Below are 20,731 nucleotides of genomic sequence, written 5' to 3'. Positions count from 1 at the left end.
TGCAGTAACTTCCTGAACAGAGAATTTCCTTCCCAAGAGCCCATTGATAACACATTCTCTCTGCATACTACCCACTGCCTCTGAGTAAAAATTGAGTGGGCCAAAAAGTTTGTTTTTCCCACACAATGGTTCTAGTAATGTTTAGTTGTTTTAAGTTCATTTGAAACAATTTTGTTAGATTATATTGGATAGCTGTCATGTCAGCGTGCGTTTAAAAAACTTATCAAAATTGGTGAATTTTGGAGCAGCCATTTTAATATTGAAGATGGAAGAAAATGTGCAACATGTTCAGCATATTATGCTTTATGATTTCAAGAAAGGTGAAAACACAACTGAAACGTCAAAAGAGATTTGTGCAGTGTATGGAGAAGGTGCTGTGACGGATTGAACATGTCAAAAGTGGTTTGTGAAATTTCTTGATACTATTGACATTGTGGCCAAATGATCCTTTGCTGTGGGGCTGTCTTATGCACTGGAAGGTGTTTAGCAGCACCCCTGGCTTCTACCCACTAGTAGCCAATAGCGGGAGATAGCCGACATACTCAAAATATTCAAATCAATAAAATTATATATGAAAATGAAAAATGCATCTTTCATTTTACAGAAAAAACTAAGCGGACTTTTTGCCAACCTAATACATCCTTGGCAAATGGCTTTGCCCTCCTACCTGCAGCTAGGTGCAATTGGTCTCCCAGTCGTAGCCAAACTTCCAAGGACAAGGAACCACAGACCTTTATCTCATGGTGAAAAGTTACTCCCACATCATCGATATGCTATCATTTTTTCACCCAACCATCAAATGAGCTGAAAGAATTCCCATTTCCTCCATGGGAGAATTAGCTAGAAGAGTAGACATCTTACTGGTTTACAGTTCTGAGCAGCCTTTCCCACATAGGTGAGAAAGCGTTTCTCACAGGGCTTCTCTCAGCTCAAGTTGCCTTTCCCTGACTCAAGTGTCAAATGCTCTGGTAGGTGGGTTTTTCACCCGTTGTGTCCTTAGATGGTAGCATGCATAAGCCTGGTATATTTCTGTCATCACCCACATGCCAAAGTCAAAAGAAAGCTACATGTTTCTGGGGGAAAGGCAGCTGCCATTTTCTCTGGGGGACAATACAATTAAGAAATCATTTGGCAACAACTCAGCATTTCCTTTGGAGAATAAGAGGGAGAGCTGGAGAGCTAAGGGCATTTAGGCCAGAGGAACAGGCTCCCTAGAACCAAATACACAAATCTAAGAAGCTTAAGGAGGTAGCAAAGTAAAAGGCAATGATCGAAGATCAGGGACTCATCCCATTCCTCATTTTGCCCAAACCTTTGCCTGATGCAGCTCCCAGAAACTACATCCTTGATTCTGCCTGACAAGGCAGAGGAGTGGAATTAATTTCCAATGCACTTTATGTTGTATAGACATAGCATGAACTGATTAAAACCAAAGAAGCTAAATATAGACATAGACATAGACATAGACGTAGACAAAGACGTAGATGTAGATGTAGACATAGGTGTAGATACAGATATCAAAAGCCATCCTACCCAGCTTCCTTACCTGTCAATTGAAACATCCAACACTTTCCTGAAAGACAATTAGGTGCCCTTTCTACTTTATCAGATAAAAAAGGTAGATAAGACCATTGCTTGAAGTAACACTTTATACACTGAGCCAGAAATTACCTTAGTAATAAAATTTTCATGTCCCTCACTTTGGGTGAGAGACCTAAGAGTCAAAGCGAGTTCATCAAGGTCAGCCAGGTGGTTAGTGAGAGTAGTAACTTTAATGTCGTTATTTAACAAAAAAAATCATTAGTCATTTTTCCAGGCATTGATGCTGGGTACCTGTGGGTACTAAGGAGAAATAAACTTCATTCTGAGTTCCTGAGGGAAGGGGCTATGGTTTCCCACCGGGAGGTCGAGGCTGAAGAGTCACACCAAGAGCCGCTCATTTAGCAACTCTGTACATCGTGCATAACTCCATCATCCCATAACTAATAAATACAGAATATTAGTTATTCTATAATAATAGAATACTATATAATTATATATTAAATTATTTATAATATGTAATATATAATAATGTATTATTATATATTATATAATAGTATAATATATATAATCATACATTAAATTATATACCCCATGAGTAATACATGTGTGACAGTGGATAAGTCCAGGAGGGAATGAGCTCTTTCAGGAACAATGTGCAGAGAGAAAGCCAGACACACAAAACCCAGTCGCCTCAGGAGTCCAAGGTCATCTTCACGAGGCCTAATCCTGCCAACACCTTCACAAGAAAACTTTAATGTGACCCTCATAGCATTGTATTGCAAAGTCTTGTGATTTAAGAGAGTTTTCTGTGAATGAAAAATGTCTAATTTACTACCAAAATGTTCTGAAATTGTATGCTTGCCCAGGTTGCTATAAAACAGATTTTGGTGCGTAACTCAAATATCCCAGACCTCAGCACCCAGGGAGACACATTTTCGTCTAACACGCAAATCACAACAGTTAAAACCCCCTCACCCTTTGATTTGTAATCTTTTCCAGATTGTCTGCTATAATAGAATAACATAGACTGGGTAGCTTATAAACAACAGAAATATATTTCCCACAGATCTGCAGGCTGGAAGTCCAAGATCAAGGTGCCGGCAGATTTCGACCCACTTCCCGGTCCTTAGACAGCCATCTTTTCACTGTGTTGTCACATGGCTCAAGGGGGTGAGGGCTCTCTTTTTTTTTAATCAGGAGCCTAATCACACTCATGAGATTTCTAACTTCATGATATAATCACTTCCCAAAGGCGCATGTCCAAATAACATCACATTGGGCATGAGGCTTCAACATAGAAATTTTGGGGACACATAAACATTCACTATATAGGACAGGATTTCCTCTTCTAACAGTTTCTGAATATCTCAGTATCTTGTGTATTCCCTAAATCTCCCATCCTCAGCCGCCTGGTTCTGGACCCTGTCAGTGCTGCCTCTCCCCTGCTGAGAGCCACCCCCAAGTGCAGCGGAAGCCCCTCCCCTTCACTCCTCACACTGCTGTGAAAGCAAACCTCTTAAACAATAGTGACCATAATAATATTACAGAAGTAATTCAAAGACACTGCACCGCCAGGCCCCTTCTAGTTCCCTTACAAAGGAAGTTTACATTGTCGCCTCTATCCCAGGCACATTGCTCAGACTCAAAGGTTAATCTTACCCCATAAAACCATGGCTGCTCCATGTCCATATCCAACACCTTCCTATCCAGACCAAAGGGAGACCAGGCCTCAGAGGCAGGAGGCACCTTAGTCCTTCTGGCACCCAGGAAAGCTATCTCAAACAGTAAAAAACTAAGGTGAAGTCAACAGGAAGGAACTGGGGCCCATGGGAGGAAGTTTCAGGAAATCGGGTTTCAGAACAAAATGAGAACTGCTTAACCATAAACTGAGCTCAGCTGTGAACCCGCTCTTCCAGCAGGTGCGGGCCGGAGCCCCGATCCCGCGGAGAGCCCGGACTAGCAGCCGTGAGGTCGGCCCCTGCCCGCTGCGGGGGCCACACTGTGCTCGCTGCACCCGGGGGTGAAGCCGTCTGGGGCTCTCAGGTTCTGAATTCTGTGACATCAGAGTAGGGACGCACACGAGTTAAGGTCATGAAGGGGAAACAATCAGTCTAACTCCCCATGGGATAAAGGGGGACATGTCCTAAGCGAGCGCTGCTGAACCGCCTTCGAGACAGACAGCAACATCGGAATTTTGAGCCTCCACCCTCCCTCCCTAAGAACTAGGCTTGGCATTGCAGACATCTAGAGAACGTTAGAAATGGAGGTGGGTCTTCACGACGTGAATGTGCTTTAACCGTGTCGTATCGTCGTTGCAGCAGAAAGACGAGGGTGGTTCCTTTGTAGATATTTCAAACTTCGGTTACTGACTAGCACTCCCTCGCTTCAAGAAAAACAACTCATGAGGTTTATCAAACTCAATTCACGGCCTGTCCTTCTCTTCCCCTGAAGAACACAAATTTCTTTATGCCCATGGGTTTGAGGCCAGCTCATCACAACCAGCAAGATTTGCAGCTAAGTAGCCCAATCCTGGCCCCCACCAAGAAGTCCTTCTCATGATATTTCTGGTCTCCTCAGACGCTGCTTTAAAGCACATGTGGAGACACCACTTCTTTGCTATCTCCCTTCTTTGTCTCAGCAGGAGCATTTCAGCAGCCTCCTTAAGGTATGCAGGTTTGCAAACATCAGGTCTCAGAACACAGCCGCCAGGCTGGATCTCTTTTTTTCAGAGCAGAACATTTTTTTTACAGTTTGAGATGAAAACGCAGTAAAAACACACTGCAACAGAAAGAGGGCATATCGCTATACTTTTCTAAAATGAAAAAAGTTTTTTTTTTGCTAAATCCTAGCAGAGGGTTATTCACTGATTTTAGAGAGAAAGGAAGGTAGAAAGATCAACGTGTTTGGAGAATCTGAGCTTGAATCCAGTTGCTAGGTTTCAATTCTATGTCCCTCATGTGTTTCTGCCACAACAAGGAGAAGTCGCGTCCCCTGCAGTTCACCATCCTCTCTGTAAAATGAAGATATGTGCATGTTTGCCCACTTTGCGTTGTAACCAGGAGATGCTTGGATAGATTCTCTGTAGTGAATAAACCGAACGCAAAGAGCCACATAGACTCCAGCGCCATTTACACACTGACTGAAGTAGATTCAAAAGACAAACAGGATGCCCTGGATGCTCATATACATAAGATACAACATGATTCCTTGACCGTGATTCACGTTGTCTTGGCTGTTTCAGCCTCATTAAAAAGTGGTTTTCAAAAGACGGGGAATAATAATCATGTACTTTTTTGTATTAACTATCTGCTGTAATAATACAACGTCTTAGGCAGTTACCATGCTGTATCAAGCACAGTTTGAATCTCTTCACATATATTACTCATTAATCTGTACAATAACCCTGTGGCTAGCACTATTTTTGCACCGCCTTTACATTTAGGCAAACTAAATCAGTGGATAAATATATTGCCATATACATAAGTGACAAATCAACTTGTTTCACCTCCAGTGAAGTTGTTACAAAAGTAAATGCCAAGTGACCTTATGTCCAAATCGCAGACCCTGGGACCATTCATCTGGTTAGAAGGGCTCGTGTGGGCTGTTCACAGAAATTTCCCGGAACACACTCAGAGGCATGTGCAGAGGAGGCCACCTCGGCAAACATTTCCAGTCACGTGGTACATGTACAGTTTTCATAGACTCGATTTGATTAAATGATGGTAAAGAGAATGGCTTTGGAAGGCTTCACATTTAACAGCGGAAAGTGTAGCTTGTTCATTCATTTTAGGAATTAACATTAATTCTTAGTTTACTCTTTTTTTAATTCTTGTGTTCCGCATGCCATTGTCATGTGTTTTGTATTAGGATTAAATCTTAGGTGCCATAAAATTGGTATATATTTTAAAGAGAATTTTCCTACCTTAATGCTCTTTCTCACTGTCTCACTGTAGTAGCAGGATAATAGCAGGTGCGACGCGTTTGCAGATGTGCTGACTGGCTGGGCCGTTGGAGGCAGAGACCATCACTTCCCTCTGTGCCCGCATCCAGCTCTGCTTTGACTGTGCCCATGCCCCACGGCCCCCACGCTTCCGGACTCCCAGGGCCTCTTAGGAAATGACTGGGACCAGGATCACTTGCTCCCTTGGCTCTGTGTCCTCGAGGCACTCGAGGGGCCTTTCTCATCCAGCTCAGGCAGCTCGCCTCCTGCTTAAACCCTCAGTGACCCCTCAGTGCTGTTTGCACGGAACCCCAGCTCCCTGGCCCCCCTTCGGAGGCTTCATGGGTGGCCGCCACACCCCCATGTCCCCCCCACGGCTCTTCCACGTGCTCTCAGACCTCCAGCGTCCCCCGCTTCCCTCTTCCTTCTACCCTGTCTCCTGTCCCTTCATGCTGTCCAAGGTGACTCCTCCTCTGTCCTTTGGAAGGAAACAGGGTTAAACTTGAAATCATGGTGACAACATACACTTTGGCAGTTCTGAGTGGTTCTTAGTAGCAGGGCGCTCACATCACATCGCAGACAGAGTTAAAGAATTAAAGACGACATGGTGAAGTTACACACACTATAGAGAGAGTTCCAAGAACCACCTGCATCGATTTACCACCTCAACCTCCATCCACCGCGCTCCCCTTGCTTAATCTTCGACCCTCCGTGTTGCTCCTTCTGCTCCCGCACTGACTTTGGAAACAGACCCACACACCATGTCCCTTCATCGGCACGTGTCGTAGCATATATATGCATTTCTGTCCACAAACATTTGCACGGGAGAGCACTGGGTTCCAACTACTGTCCCATAACTGGATGCGTGTTGTGATCTCTGGAATGGTTACTTAATGGATTACTGTACTGATTCAGAAAGTAAGAGAGGAACAAGGCATCCGATGTTTGCAGTCGAGGTTCATGGATGACATGTCTGAGTGGAAGAAAGTCCACCCAGCACACATGTCCTCAGACATATATTTATCAGCTTCCTTCACCCACGTCACAGGACAGGATCCTGTCTTTGTTCCCAGAGAGATTTCAACTCCATGGTTCTTCCTTCGTGAGTTCCAGCCAAAGACCTTTGTGCGACGTTGCGTAGACGGGTTGAATATTACATTTCGTGGATCACATGGTGGGTTTTGAGCTGTGTATTAGTCTCCAATGACAACCGGTGACCTACCAGACGCCTATTCAGTGAAATGTGAGCAGGCGTTCAAACAGCCACCTTGCCCTGGCCAGGTAATTTGTTCACGGTGTCGTCGTGCCTTCTGTCCTCACTGTTTGCGCCTCACCCGCCCACTGCCCCGTCGGTTCTCTAGGACCCACACAAACACGCAGGCTCCCAGCGTCCGAGACTTTGTCATATGTTTATTCATCTTTGCCTCTCAGGCTTGAAAAACACTAAGAGAATTAATGAAATAAATGTAAAATATCTTATATGCAATGTGTAAAATCTCAAAAAGTTAACTGCGCACGTACATCGGCCAAAAATTGTACTTCACACATTGGAATTTTGTTTGGTTTTTTTTGTTTGTTTGTTTCATTTACTCTTTATTCTACTTTTTCCCATTTCCTTTTACTCCCCTCACACCCTCCTTCCCACAGCAGTCACCACACGGGTGTCCGTGTCCATGCGTCCTTTCGCTTTCTGTTCAATCCCCCCACGCCCGACAGCACCCCGCCCACCGGCTGGCCTCCTGCTGCACTTCACACTTTGGGCGAGGGGACCGTCCGCATGACTGGGCCACAGTTCCTGACATCACGTGAGTCTCTGTAACCGATTTGTCTAACAGACAGGAACACAGAAGCACTGAGAGAGGGCACATCGGTCTCCATCCAGCGGAATGGTGTAAACAGGACTCAAAGGCAAAGGCTGTCTGACACCTGACAACATGTCCTCAGCCAGCGGGTCTCCACCTGGCGTGACTGGGCCCACTCTGGTGATAGTAGGAAATGTGAGCTGGTTGTGTGGGTCATAACTTCACAAGAGGGTACCAGGTCATCTTCTGCGCAGAGTCCAAAGGATGTATCTCAATACTCCACATGCACAGAACAGACCCTTCCACCAGAAATGACCAGCCCCCATGGTCACAAATGCATGTGCTCAGATACCCTGCTCTGCACTAACTCACCCTCAGGAATTCATTGCAAAGGAGATAGGCAATCAACCGTCATGACCAGGGGGAAAGTTGGAAAGGAAAAAGGGGGACTCAGAAACCTACACTCTCAACACACACTTTCCGGCAGGAGACAGAAGAGAGCAGCCCTCCTTGGCGGAGACAGGCCGAGGACAGACCCAGAAGGGGAAGCTCTGGGGAGTTTTTGTCTCACTTCCCCCTGAGTCTGGAGCACTGTGTAATTAGTAGCACTACCATCGTAAGTCTGGCAGTAATAGTCGGCCTCGTCCTCAGGCTGCAGCCCAGAGATGGTCAGGAGCCCGGCGTTGGCCGAGGCGTCTTTGGACCCAGAGAAGCGGCTGGGGACCCCGGAGCCCTGGTGCTTGATTGAGTCTGAGTAGTAGGACAGCAGATACCGCGGAGGGCTCCCTGGCTTCTGCTGGAACCAGGATATAGCATAGCTGCCAACATTGAAGCCACTGCTGAGGGTGCAGGTGAGTCGGGCCGTTCCTCCCGGAGACACAGAGAGGGAGGGCGGCTGGGTCAGCACAGGCTGCGAGAGGGAACCTGCAGAAACACAGACACTTGTCAGTGACGGGGCAGGAACCAGATGACATTTCTCAGGAGAAGGAGCATGAAGGGAATACACTTGGGAACTGAGGCCTGGTCCCCGGGCCTGTCCCTACCTGTGCACTGAGAGAGGAGCACGAGGAGGAGAGGAGTCCAGGCCATGGTGCCCGCAGCCCCTGAGCCCGCAGTGGGGCTGGGCTGCCCAGGCCTCCTTTTCTTCCCCACCCTCTGCCAGGGGAGGGGCCGTCCATGCAAATGTGGGTCCATCCAGCAGCTGCTCAGCGCTCCCTGAGTTCTGAGCTGGAGCTCAGCTCACACCACAGATGGAGGAGGATGAAGATGGGCTTCACTCATTGGAGAATCCTGGGGGGAAGTAGCTCTGAAGACAACACAGAGGTCCCTTCTCAGGGGACTTCATCAAGCCACATGTACACAAATGCTGAGTCCCCATCAGTGTGCAAAGGCCCTGCACCCAGGCTCAGGCTCCTATTAATGAATGGTCCCCAAGGAGCAGCCTGGTAGGCACCACAGAGCAGTCCCGCAGTGACCCCTGCTGGTGGCACTGCACACACCTCCTCACGTGTGTGCAAGCCCAGCTGGCGCCTCCCGCTCAGCAGGTCACTGACTCTATTCACACATTTAGGGTCTGGTTCCCAGATGCTGGGACTCTGATTCACTGTCCTGGTTACTGTAGCACCTCGCTCCCAGGGGTCCCTTCTGTGGGAAGTACAAATGTGTATGTAAGTGACAAATTAATGTTTTTCACCTCCAGTGAAGGTGTTCCAAAATAAACACAAAAGTACCTGCATGTCCAAAGTCACAGACCAGGGGATCATTCATCTGCTTAGAAGGGCTCTTGTGGGCTGTTCAGAGATTTCCAAGGAACACACTTACAGGCATGAGCAGAGGAGGACAACTCAGCAAACATTTCGAGTCACATGGTGCATGTACCCTTTTCATAGACCCGATTTGATTAAATGATTGGCAAAAAAGAATGGCTTTTGAAGGGTTAACACTTAACACAGGAGAGTGTAGCATGCTGGTTCATTTTTGGAATGAACATTAATCCTTAGCTTACTCTTATTCTTTATTCTTGTGTTCTGCATACCTTTGTCATGTGTGTTTTGTTTGAATTTACTCTAGGTGCCCTAAAACTGATATATATTTAAACAGTACTTTTCCTACCTTCATTTCCTTATTCATTGTCTTACTTTAGTAGCAAGATAAAAGAGATGTTGTGAAGTACTGGAAGATGTGCTGCTGAATGTTGGGCAGTTGAATTTACAAAACATCACTTCCTCATGTGCCCTAGATCCAACTCTGCTATAAAGGTGCCCCTGGTCCCGTCATCCCCACACCTCTAGACTCACCCGGGGCCTCTTAGTCAATGACTAAGACCAGGGTCACTTGCTTACCTTGGGCGCTGTGCCCTCAAGGCACTGAAGGGTTCTCTGTCACGTGACTCCCCACCGCTGTTTGCCCAGAATCCCAGCACCTCGGCTCCCCTCGGGAGGGTTCACGGTCGGGCCCGCGCACCTCCACGCCCACCACACAGCCCCTCCCCAAGTTCTCAGACCTCCGGCTTCCCTCACTTCCTAATAATTCAAAACTCTCACTCCTGCCCTTTCATGGTGTTTGAGATGTCTCCTCCGCCATCCTTAGGAAGAAAATACAACTACACTTTAAATCATCGTGACGACTCGCATTTTGGTGAATCTCAGTGGCTCTTACTAGCAGGGCATGCACACATCATCACAGAGAGAACTAGAGGTTACATGTGGCCATGTTGAAGTTACACACACTACAGAGAAGAGTCCAGGGAACCACCTGAACCCACTATGCCACCTTCGCCGCCGTCTGTAGGACTCCACTAGTTTAATCTTCTACTCCTGGATCTCTCATTCTGCTCCCGCACTGGCTGAAAACGCATCCACACACCATGTCCTTTCATCAGTACGTTGCTTCGCATAAATATGCATTTAATGTTCCCAAACATTTGCACAGGACAGCGATGGGTTCCAACCATTGTCACATAAATGAATGTGTGTTGTAATCTCTGGAATCGTTAGTTAATTGATTGACTAACTCCAGTTAAGTGAATGAGTGAAAGAACAATAGGGCATCCTATGTTTGGAGACAAGGTTCATGGGTGATATGTTTGAATTGAAGAGAGTCCAGACCAGAACACACGTCCTCAGACAATCATTTATGGGTTTCCTTCACCCACATCCCAGGGCAGAACCCTGTCTTGGTCATACAGAGATTTTAAACTCATCACTCTTCCTTCACGAGGAGCCCCTTGTGGGACGTTGTGTTGAGAAGGCGAATATTACAGGGTGGATTCTAGCTGTGTATTAGTCTCAGGTGACAATTGATGATCTTACAGACTCTAAGTCAAGGGAAATGTGAGCCAGCATTCAACCGCCTTGCACTGGGAAGCCCATCGCTCATGGAGGTCAACTTGTCTTCTGTCCTCAGCGTCTGCTCCTCACCCACCCGCTGCTCCTGTCTGTCTCCTAGGACCCACAGGAACATGGAGGCGCCAAGGGTACGAGACCTGGACACCTGCTTCTTCATTTTTGTATCTCAGGCCTGAAAAACACTCCCTAAGAGAATAAATGAAGACACATACGTTATATTATTGTGTGCATTGTGTAAAATTTCAAATATTACCTGCACACGAATTTGGCCAAACCTTGCACTGCACTCTATGGTGGAGAGGAGATTCCACAGGGCTGGGTCACATGCTCTCTGGCCTCATGTGAGTCTGTGTAACTGTTTTGTTTCACAGATGAGAACTCAGAAGCACAAAGAGATGGCACATTAATCTCCATCCCGCGGACTGGCATAAACAAGACTCAAAGTCATAGATTGCCAGACAGCTAAGAACATGTCCTTTTAACCCAGGAGTTCTCAAACGGGGGTGATCGGGCCCCCTCAGCGGATATTTAGAAGTGTCTAGAAGTGACACGGTGCGTCATGGCTTACAGAAGAGGATGCCACTGTCATCTTATGTGTGGAGTCCAAAGGAAGTTTCTCAATGTGCCACGTATACAGAACCGCCCTATCCACAAGCGATGACGCCACCCCAGCGTCAGAAATTCTCAGGCTCAGAGGCCCTGTTCTGAACTAACTCACGTTCCTGAAGTCACTGCAAAGGAACAGGCATTCATCCATCCAGACAGAGGGAGAATTCGAATGAAAATAAAAGGACCCTTAAACCTACGATCTCAGCACAAAGTTATCAGCGGGAGACAGAAGAGAGCACCCCTGGTTGGTGGGGACGGGGCGGGGGCAGACCCAGGACAGGGAGGCCTCGGCGAGCTGTGCCCCCACACCCCCATGAGCCTGGAGCGCTGTGTGCTTACAGCCGCGATCCTGAGGCAGACTGTGGCAGTCGACCTCGTCCCGGGCTGCAGCCCACAGATGGCCACGGAGGCGGCGGCGGAGGAGCTGCCTATGGAGCCGGAGAACCGATCCAGAACCCCAGAGGGTCTTTCGTTTAAACGATAGTTCACAGTTATGGGGACACTGCCTGGGCGCTATTGGTACCACCGCACTTATTCGTCCCCCATCTTGCTGTTTCTGCAAGCGCAGGACATGGTGGCCTTCTGTCCCCGACACCCTAACACAGAGAGGTGTTGGGTCAGCACACACTGAGCCCAAGGACCTGGAAGGAGGAAGCAACACGGAGATCAGGGAAGACAGGACACATGCTGTCCCCAGGGAGGGAGGAGAGGTCATCGACCCAGGCGACAAAGTGGTGCCCTCCAGGAATTCCATTGGGGCCCCACCTGCGCTCTCAGCCAGGAGGGCAAGGAGTGTGGAGACTAATCCATTCTGGAGAACCCTCAGATCTACTTCCTGAGCTCTACAGAGAGTCCTGAGCCTTCAAAATTCTTATCTGCCTCCCTAACAGTGAGGGTGGCTCCCTATGTAAATTTCCCCTCTCTACAGGCTCTGCAAGCCCCTCCTTCTCCCTAAGCCAGGGCTCCAGGTGAAAAAAAAGCAATTTTAAGAGAGAGAGGGCTTCAGCCCAAAGTGGACAGAGCAAGAGGCTGGAACCGGACTCACAGCTGAGGAACCGTGGAGCACGCGCGCCATCTGGTGGAGGCCTGAGATCTGGCGACCTGGGGCAGGAGCTGGTGCTCAGGACACCTGCCCTGCCCCCGGCCCCGATCCTGCTCCCCTCAGTCCCAGCCTTTTCACATTGGATCCGTTCACTTTGACATATGCGCATTATATCCTTCTGTGGCCTTATAAGTCATTTATTGATATTGTAAATAACATTTCATTGTAGAAATGGACCAGAGTTTGTTGATCCATTCGCCTATTGAAGGACATAGCTGTTGCTTTAAGCTTCCACAAACATGGATAAAAACCTGTAAACCACATGGCGTATGCTTGTTCGAACACCAGTGACTGATTTCGGCAAACACCTAGGAGTGCGCTTTCTGTATTGTATCATAAGAGTGTTGAGTTTTAGGCAGTCTAATAGGAGCCTGGTGGTAACTCATTGTTTAAATTTGCTGTTTCCCTAGTAACACTTTCTGTTGTGCACCTTTGCACATGTTTTTCTCCTACGTGCATAATTTTTAGTAATGAGATTGGTCAGACCTGCTCGGTGGGAAGTTGTTCCCCAGAACCTGTGAATCAGAGGCTCCACACACCTCTAAAATCACATAAAAAGAAAGAAAAAAGAGAAAAGAAAACTCAGCTTCTCTTTGGTTTCAGAGCGAAGAGAACTGTTAGTACAGCCCAGGCTGGTACCAGGGGACACACAGGGCGCTTTGCAGGGGCACCTGGTTCTCCAGGGTCACACATGCTGCGCTTAGGCCTTTCCTAACCCCTTTCGGTTTTGTGCGGCTATTCTGCTCTGGAACCTAAGCAGTTCTGATTGCATTGCAAGAACTGTAACTTCAAAGACAGATCTTTTATTGACATTGAATGATAGATAGAGCCAAAAGCATGGATCCTTTTGTTTCAATAGCACAAGTGACAGCAGAAGGAAAACCCTGAGCCGGTGGTGGTCACTGGCAGGGACAGGGAAGTGGTGGCCAGGCAGGGGCGGGGCGGGCAGATCGATCACACTTCCCCATAGAGCAGGAGGTCCTCTTGGCATCGGAGTTGCATTGGGCTCTAGGACCATGGTTCTCAGCTCCTTCCAGGGGCTGGAAGCCAGGGGTGGTCCGGACGTTCTGGCGACAACACTGGACCCACCAAATCAGGCTCGAACACTTGGACAGTTGCTCAGTGATCTCCTCAGTCACCAAAGCAGGGGCTCTACCCGGGGGCCCTTGGGAACATTGTCACGGGAACCGCCCGCGCGGTGCGGCTTCCTGCTCAGGAGAAGCCGACCTGCATCTGGGTTCACCAGCAGGTTCATGGGAGGGCCCATATCGGGGACCTCCTGCTTCTGATGTCCCGCAGCCCAGCCCGCACTCTGGATGGTGGGAGACCCCAGGGGAGTACGAGAGGAGGAGGGGACAGTCAGTGCCTGTGGGCTCAGGAAAGCCCACTGACAGTCATGAAGTCACGAGTCAGGGAGGAGGCCCCAGGGCACAGTGTCCCAGATGGGGCCTAGGTGCCTGGGACCGTGGGGATGTTGAAGAGGTACCACAGGTGCCTACTTATGGCACTAGTTGGAGGGTTAACGTGACTACCTTGGTCATCGTTTGTAGTCGCAGACACAGTATTGTGACATAATAGAAAATATATATTGGTCTCCATCCCTGGTTGCTCACACAGAACTCCTGGAACCCTTGAAATTTTGGGGGGGACAGGCAGGCTGATTGTCCTAATGAGGTGACTCTGGCGGGGCTCCTGGGTGAGGACGGGCCACTCAATAGACAAAGGCACGATTACAAGCTGGGAATGGACAGACCCGCCCTCTCTGCCACTTCCTTGACGAAGGAGAATGGCTCAGGCGGAGCCAGCACATTAATCTAGCAAATTAAATAATTGTAAAGGGAGGGACAATGGGAACCTCTGTAAGCTGTGCAAAACCCAGGGACGCCCAGCCTGTGACAGGCACCTGCAGGGCGGGCAGTGCTGCAGGGCGGAGCCCTGAGACTGGCCCCTGACACCCGCTCCAGGCAGACCGGGCTGGGACTGAGTTATGTGGTGGGGCGTCTACCTGGTGTCGCAGAGAATTGCTTGTTGTGAGAACATATCCCCGTTTGGGTGACCAGATACGTCAGAAAGTTTCTGTGTGTGTACGAAAAAAGACACAGCAGGAGGAAAAATCTGAAATCTTTACTAAAAGATAATTTTCCATTTAAAATTTACTGCAGGCACCAGGGGGATGATCCCCTGGGCTCTCTCAGCCCATCAGCGTCAGCGACCCTGGGGCGCCCCGCGCCCTCACTCGTCACACTGTGCTGCTCTTTGCTCCTCCCATGGACATTTCGGATGGCGGAGGCGTCTCCTACAGAAGCCTCCACAGAAGCTTCGCGCTCAGAGCCGTAACCCCAGGGGTTTTTGTCTCACTTCCTCGTCATCTGAGCGACTGTGAGAAACTGATGCTGCTCCCACTGCCATGAGCTGCAGCACAGAAATAGTCGGCCTCGTCCTCAGGCTGCAGCCCAGAGATGAGCAGGAGCCGGGCATTGGCCGAGGCGTCTTTGGACCCAGAGAAGCGGCTGGAGATCCCGGATCTCTGCTATTTGATTGAGTCTGATTAGCAGGACAACAGATACCGGGGAGGGCTCCCTGGCTTCTGCTGGTACCAGGATATAGCATAGCTGCCAACATTGAAGCCACTGCTGAGGGTGCAGGTGAGTCTGGCCGTTGCTCCCGGAGACGCAGAGAGGGAGGGCGGCTGGGTCAGCACAGGCTGCGAGAGGGAACCTGCAGAAACACAGACACTTGTCAGGGACGGGGCAGGAACCAGATGACATTTCTCAGGAGAAGGAGCATGAAGGGAATACACTTGGGAACTGAGGCCTGGTCCCGGGCCTGTCCCTACCTGTGCACTGAGAGAGGAGCACGAGGAGGAGAGGTGTCCAGGCCATGGTGCCTGCAGCCCCTGAGCCCACAGTGGGGCTGGGCCGCCCAGGCCTCCTTTTCTTCCCCACCCTCTGCCAGGGGAGGGGCCGTCCATGCAAATGTGGGTCCACCCAGGGGCTGCCCCGCCCCTCCCTGAGCCCTGGTGCTGGAGCTCTGCTCACTCCCACACTGAGGAGGATGAGGGTTGGCTTCACCCCTTGGGAGAGCTCGGGAAGGAAGCACTGGAAGCTAATACCGAGTTCCTGGGACTCTGCCCGGCCACAGAGGACACAGTGGCTCTGTCACCATCAGTGAGGACTGGGCCCCAGCCCTCTGCCCAAACTCCTAGGAGTGAATCTTCCCTACTGAGCAGCTGTCTAGGGACCACAGGGCAGTCCCACAGCGCCACCCGCAGGTGGCAGAGTACACACCTTTTCATACCCCACAACCCTGAGAGCTCAGCTGCTTCCTGCAGCTCAGCAGGTGACTGACTGTTCACACAACAAGGGTCCGGTTCCCAGATACTGTGATTCTGATTCATTGCAGTGATCACAGAAGCATCTCCTTCCCAGGAACCCACAACGGACAGAGGTTCTAACAAGTATGTAACAACAAATTCATTTGTTCCATCTCCTGTGAAAATGTTTCAAAAGTAAATGAAAGTGACCTGCATGTCCAATCTCACAGACCAGGTGACCATTCATCTGGTAGAAGGGCTCATGTGAACTTTTCAGAGAGATTTCCAGGAACACATTCAGGCACGTGCAGAGCGAGCCACCTCGACACATCTTTCGAGTCATGTGATCCATGTAGAGTTGTCACAGATATTATTTGATTAAGTGATGGGCAAAATAATGGTTTTTGGAGGGTTCACATTAAACAGTGAAGTGTAGCATGCTTATTCATTCGAGGAATTAACTTTTATTCTTAGTTTTCCCTTATTTTTATTCTTAGTGTTCTTAGTATTCTTAGTAGTATTTTTATTCGTAGTGTCATATGTTTTTGTTAGAATTTTATCTTAGGTGACATAATATCTGTATATATTTATACAAAACTTTCCTGTCTTAATTTTCTTACTCAATGTCTTACTTTGGTAACAAGATAACAGCAGGTGTGACGTGTTTGCAGATGTGCTGTCTGGGCAGTTGAAGGCGGAGACCATCTCTTTCCTTCACGCCCCAGATACAACTATGTTCCCACTGCGCCCTTGGTCCAATGGTCCCCACACTTCCAGACTCCCAGGGACTCCTAGGAAATGACTAGAGCCAGCTTTACTTCCTCACCTGGGGCACTGTGTCCTCACGGCACTCAAGGGGCCTTTCCCATTAGCTCCCGCAGGTCATCGCCTGCTCAAACTCCTCTGTGACTCCTCACTGCTGTTTGCACAGAACGCTAACTCCTCGGTTCCCCTCGGGCGGAGTCGCGGGGGCGCATCCCCTCTGCACCGACCGTGCAGGCCCTGGCCGTGCTCTCAGACCTCCAGCTTCCCCCACTTCCCTGTTACTTCAAAATTCTCTCTTCTTTCCCATCATGCTGTTCAAGGCGACTCCTCTTCTGTCCTTTGGGAGAAAATAGGGTTAAACTTGAAATCATGGTGACAACACACATTTAGGCAGTTCTGAGTGGCTCTTGCAGGGCATGCACACATCATCCCAGGCAGAGTTAGAGAATTAATACGACAGTGTTGATGTGACACAAACTATAGAGCATAGTTCAAAGAACCCCCTGCTTCGATTGTCCCACCTCACCCACCGTCCGTAGGATTCATCTTGTTTTCTCTTCTACTCCCACTCTGCTCCCTCCCTCACTGAAAACGCATCCGCCCACCAGGTCCCTTCATCGGCACGTCTTCCAGCATAAGTATGTATTTTGTTCCCAAACTCTTGCACAGGACAGAAACCGCTGTGAATGACTGCCACATTAGTGTGGTGGCTTGTAATCCCCTGAGCGGTTACTAACGGATTGCTGTACGGATCGAGAGGGTCAAGGAGGAGCGGGGCATCCCATGTCTGGAGTCCTGAGGTTCAAGGGTGACATATTTGAGTAGAAAAAAGTCCAGGCCAGCACACATGTCCTCGGACAATTATTTATCGGCTTCCTTCACTCATGTCATGGGGCAGGATCCTGTCCTTGCTCACACAGACGTTTCAACCCAATGGTTCTTCACTCATGAGTTGTCCCATCAAAGCCTTTATGGAACGTTGGGTTGAGAAGTTTAATATTGCATTTCACTGATCATATGGTGGATTTTGAGCTGTGTATTAGCGTCAGGTGACGACTGATGATCTTATACATTGGTATTTAAGTGAACTGGGAGCTGACATTGAAACAACCACCTTGCACTGCGGAGGTAGTTTGCTCCTGCAAGGCGTCTTGTCTCCTGTCCTCTGTGTTTGCTCCTCACTCACCCGCTGCTCCCGCCTGGTCTCTAGGACCCACACAAACGTGCTGGCGCCAAGGGTCCGGGACCTAGTCATGTGTTTACTGATCTTTGCACGACAAGCTGGAAAAATGGTCCCTAAGAGAATAAATGAAAAGATAGGAAATATTTTATGTGCAATGTGTAAAATTTCAAAATATTCCCAGCACACATATTTTGGCCAAATGTTACACTTCACACATTGCATTTTGTTTGTTTGTTTGTCTCTTTAATCTTCATTGCCTTTTTCCCCATTATCATTAGTCCCATTACCCCACCTCCCAGCAATCACCACACTTGTGTCCATGCCCACAAGGACTTTTCCTTTTGCTCGATCCCTCCAACGCCAAAACACCCCGCCCACCAGCTGGCCTCCTGCCGCACTTCACACTTCGGCTGAGAAAAGTTTGCACATGACTGGGTCGCAGGCTCTGGCCTCATGCGAGACTGTGTAACTGTTTTGTCTAACAGATGGGAACTGAGAGGCCCAGTGAGATGGCACATTCGTCTCCGTCCAGCTGACTGGCATAAACAGGACTCAAAGTCAAAGCTGCCTTCACACCTGAGAACATGTCCTGTGAACACAGTGGTTCCCAAACTGCAGTGATTGGGCCCCTCAAAGGATATTGGGAAATCTGGAGGTGGTTTTGTGAGTCATAATGTATCACGAGGGTGCCATGTCGTCTAACGTGCACAGTCCAAAGGATGCATCTCAATATCCCACATGCACGGAACAGGCCTCCCCACAAACAATGACGCATCCCCATTGTCATAAGTGCATGTGCTCAGATACCCTGTTCTGCACTAACTCACCCTCAGGAATTCATTACAAAGGAAATAGGCAATCAACTGTCATGACATGGGGGAAGGTTGGAAAGAAATAGAGGGAATCAAAACCTATAATCTCAACATGCACTTTCCGGCAGAAGACAGAAGAGAGCCCCCCTCCTTGGTGGGGACAGGCTGAGGACAGACCCAGAAGGGGAAGCTCTGGGGAGTTTTTGTCTCACTTCCCCATGAGGCTGAGCACTGTGTGATTACTATTACCATCATAAGACTGGCAGTAGTAGTCGGCCTCGTCCTCAGGCTGCAGCCCAGAGATGGTCAGGTGGGCGGCGTTGGAGGAGCTGTCGATGGAGCCCGAGAACCGATCCGGGACCCCGGAGGGTCTTTCATCATCCTTATAGATCACAGTGGTGGGGGAACTGCCTGGGCGCTGTTGGTACCAGTACACATACTCGCTCCCAATGTTCCCGCTGCTGCGGGTGCAGGAGATGGTGGCCTTCTGTCCCGGAGACCCCGACACAGAGGGGGGCTGAGTCAGCACAAACTGGGCCCAGGACCCTGCAAGGACGGAGCAACACACAGATCAGGGAGGACAGGACAGACCCACTTCCTACGGAGGGAGGAGAGGTCATTGACCCAGCTGATAAAGAGAGGGCTTCCCAGAATTCCCTGCAGGCCCCACCTGTGCAGTGAGCAAGGACTGCGAGGAGAAGTGGAGCCCAATCCATGGCGGAGACACCCCCAGACTCTGATTCTTGAGTCCCACAGCCGGGCTTGAACATTCAGGACTTATATGTCACCCTGTCGCTAGAGTAGGATGTCTTTATGCAAATCTTCCCTTTTATTGGCTGTCCAAGCCCCTCCTAACCCAAGCCAGGGCTCCTGCAGCGAACAAGAGATCACAGGAGTGGGAGGGCTACAGGCCCAGGATGACTCAGGAAACAAAAGCCAGGGCCAAAGGCTCACAGCTGAGGTGCTGCAGAGCACACACGCCCTCTGGTGGGCGCAGGAGTCATGGCGGCCTGGGGCCTGAGCTGGTGCTCAGGGCTCCAGCCCTGCTCCTGGCCCTGATCCTGCAACACTCCCAGTGCCAGCCTTTTCAGATGGGCTCCGCTCACTTAGACACATGCGTGTTAGGTTCCCTCATGTCCTTCTGTGCCCTGAGAAGTCACTTATTGATATTGCAAATCATATTGTTCCGTTGTACAAATCGACAGAATTGTTTCTCGTTCACCTATTCAAGGATAAAGCATTTGCTTTTTAACTTTTAACGGACAGCAATAAAGGAGCTGTAGTGTTACATCCCTATGCTTGTGTGAACACCAGTGACTTATTAGGGAAGCCCCTCTGAGTGCGGTCTCTGCATTTTATCATGTAAGAGTGTGATCAGTTTTGAAAGAAACTGCCAAGGTGTCTTCACACGGGGCCGTGGCACGTTGCATTCCCAGCAGCGTGAGTTAGAGGTCCTGCTGCCCCACACGCTGCGCGCATCTGCTGTCGTCAGAGTATTGAGTTTTAGCCATTTTATTGAGACCCTGGTGGTATCTCGTTGTTCAAATCTGCGACTTTTCCAAGGACATGTAAGATTGAGCATCTTTTCGCACGTTTATCTCCCAGTTCCACACATTCCTTCGTAATGACATTGTTCAGATCTACTGAGGGGGAGGTGTTCCCCACTACCCTGTAATTCAAGGGTGCCACCAAGGTCTAAGGAGAAATGAGTTAAATGAAAATTTTCTGGGTTTCAAAGCTCAGAGAGGTCTGAGGAAAGCCCAGGCTGGTACCAGGGAACACACAGGGGGCCGAGCGTACGTTAGCTGGACACTAACGAAAGGAGGAAGAACACAAAGAGATCAGACATTATTGAGCATGATCAGCAGGGAGCTTAACCCTCTGGCTTAGCCAGGAAGCTCCGCCTTCACTCTCCCCAGGGGTCCCAGCATTGCCCTCCAAGGGCCTTCCCACCTTCCCCTCCCCGTGGAGGGGGCAGCCCGACCTCCAGTGCAGGATGGACCTGGAGGCCCGGGAAGGTAAGCACATGCGCGATAGAGGTAAAATGACAAAGGGGGAGGTGCTTCTATGAGGCCTGTGCAATAGGAGCCAAGATTTGCTAGAAGGCTGGCCCAGACAAAGCTCAGGAACCTTGGAAGCTTGGTTTGTTATTTAAAAAAGGACCCCGTCCTTTCTGGGCCTGAGAGCATGTAATGGGTGCCAGGGAACAAAGGGTCCTCTCCCCACTCTCTCATCTTTCCCAGGAACTCGGGCCTGCCTGGTTTGTTCACGTGTTCTCTCCGTAGCGACACGTGGGTCTAGAACACAAGCAGGGCC

At 49.3% G+C, this 20,731-nt stretch overlaps 3 gene segments (V, D, J or C); all 3 read right to left on the bottom strand.

The window, feature by feature from the left end:
* LOC129087220 (immunoglobulin lambda variable 5-37-like) overlaps positions 1–8,391 on the bottom strand; it is a 48,913-nt gene extending 40,522 nt beyond the window's left edge. The window contains 2 exon segments of the V gene segment in view: positions 7,762–8,208; positions 8,328–8,391. Of these exon segments, the coding sequence occupies positions 7,762–8,208; positions 8,328–8,373 (493 nt within the window).
* Positions 8,392–14,707: 6,316 nt separating this feature from the next.
* Positions 14,708–15,224, bottom strand: LOC129087219 (immunoglobulin lambda variable 5-39-like). The segment is given in 3 exon segments: positions 14,708–14,852; positions 14,940–15,060; positions 15,179–15,224. Coding segments are annotated over 3 exon segments (312 nt in total).
* Positions 15,225–18,623: 3,399 nt separating this feature from the next.
* On the bottom strand, positions 18,624–19,163 carry LOC129087218 (immunoglobulin lambda variable 6-57-like). The segment is given in 2 exon segments: positions 18,624–18,961; positions 19,086–19,163. Coding segments are annotated over 2 exon segments (384 nt in total).
* Positions 19,164–20,731: the final 1,568 nt, after the last annotated feature.

This window comes from Pteronotus mesoamericanus, unplaced genomic scaffold (assembly GCF_021234165.1).
Source record: "Pteronotus mesoamericanus isolate MK-2021 breed Mesoamerican mustached bat unplaced genomic scaffold, CSHL_Meso_final scaffold_507, whole genome shotgun sequence".
In the NCBI taxonomy this organism is placed as follows: domain Eukaryota; kingdom Metazoa; phylum Chordata; class Mammalia; order Chiroptera; family Mormoopidae; genus Pteronotus; species Pteronotus mesoamericanus.
The sequence above is the reverse complement of the archived record's forward strand: the minus strand, read 5'-3'. Positions and strand labels throughout refer to the sequence as shown.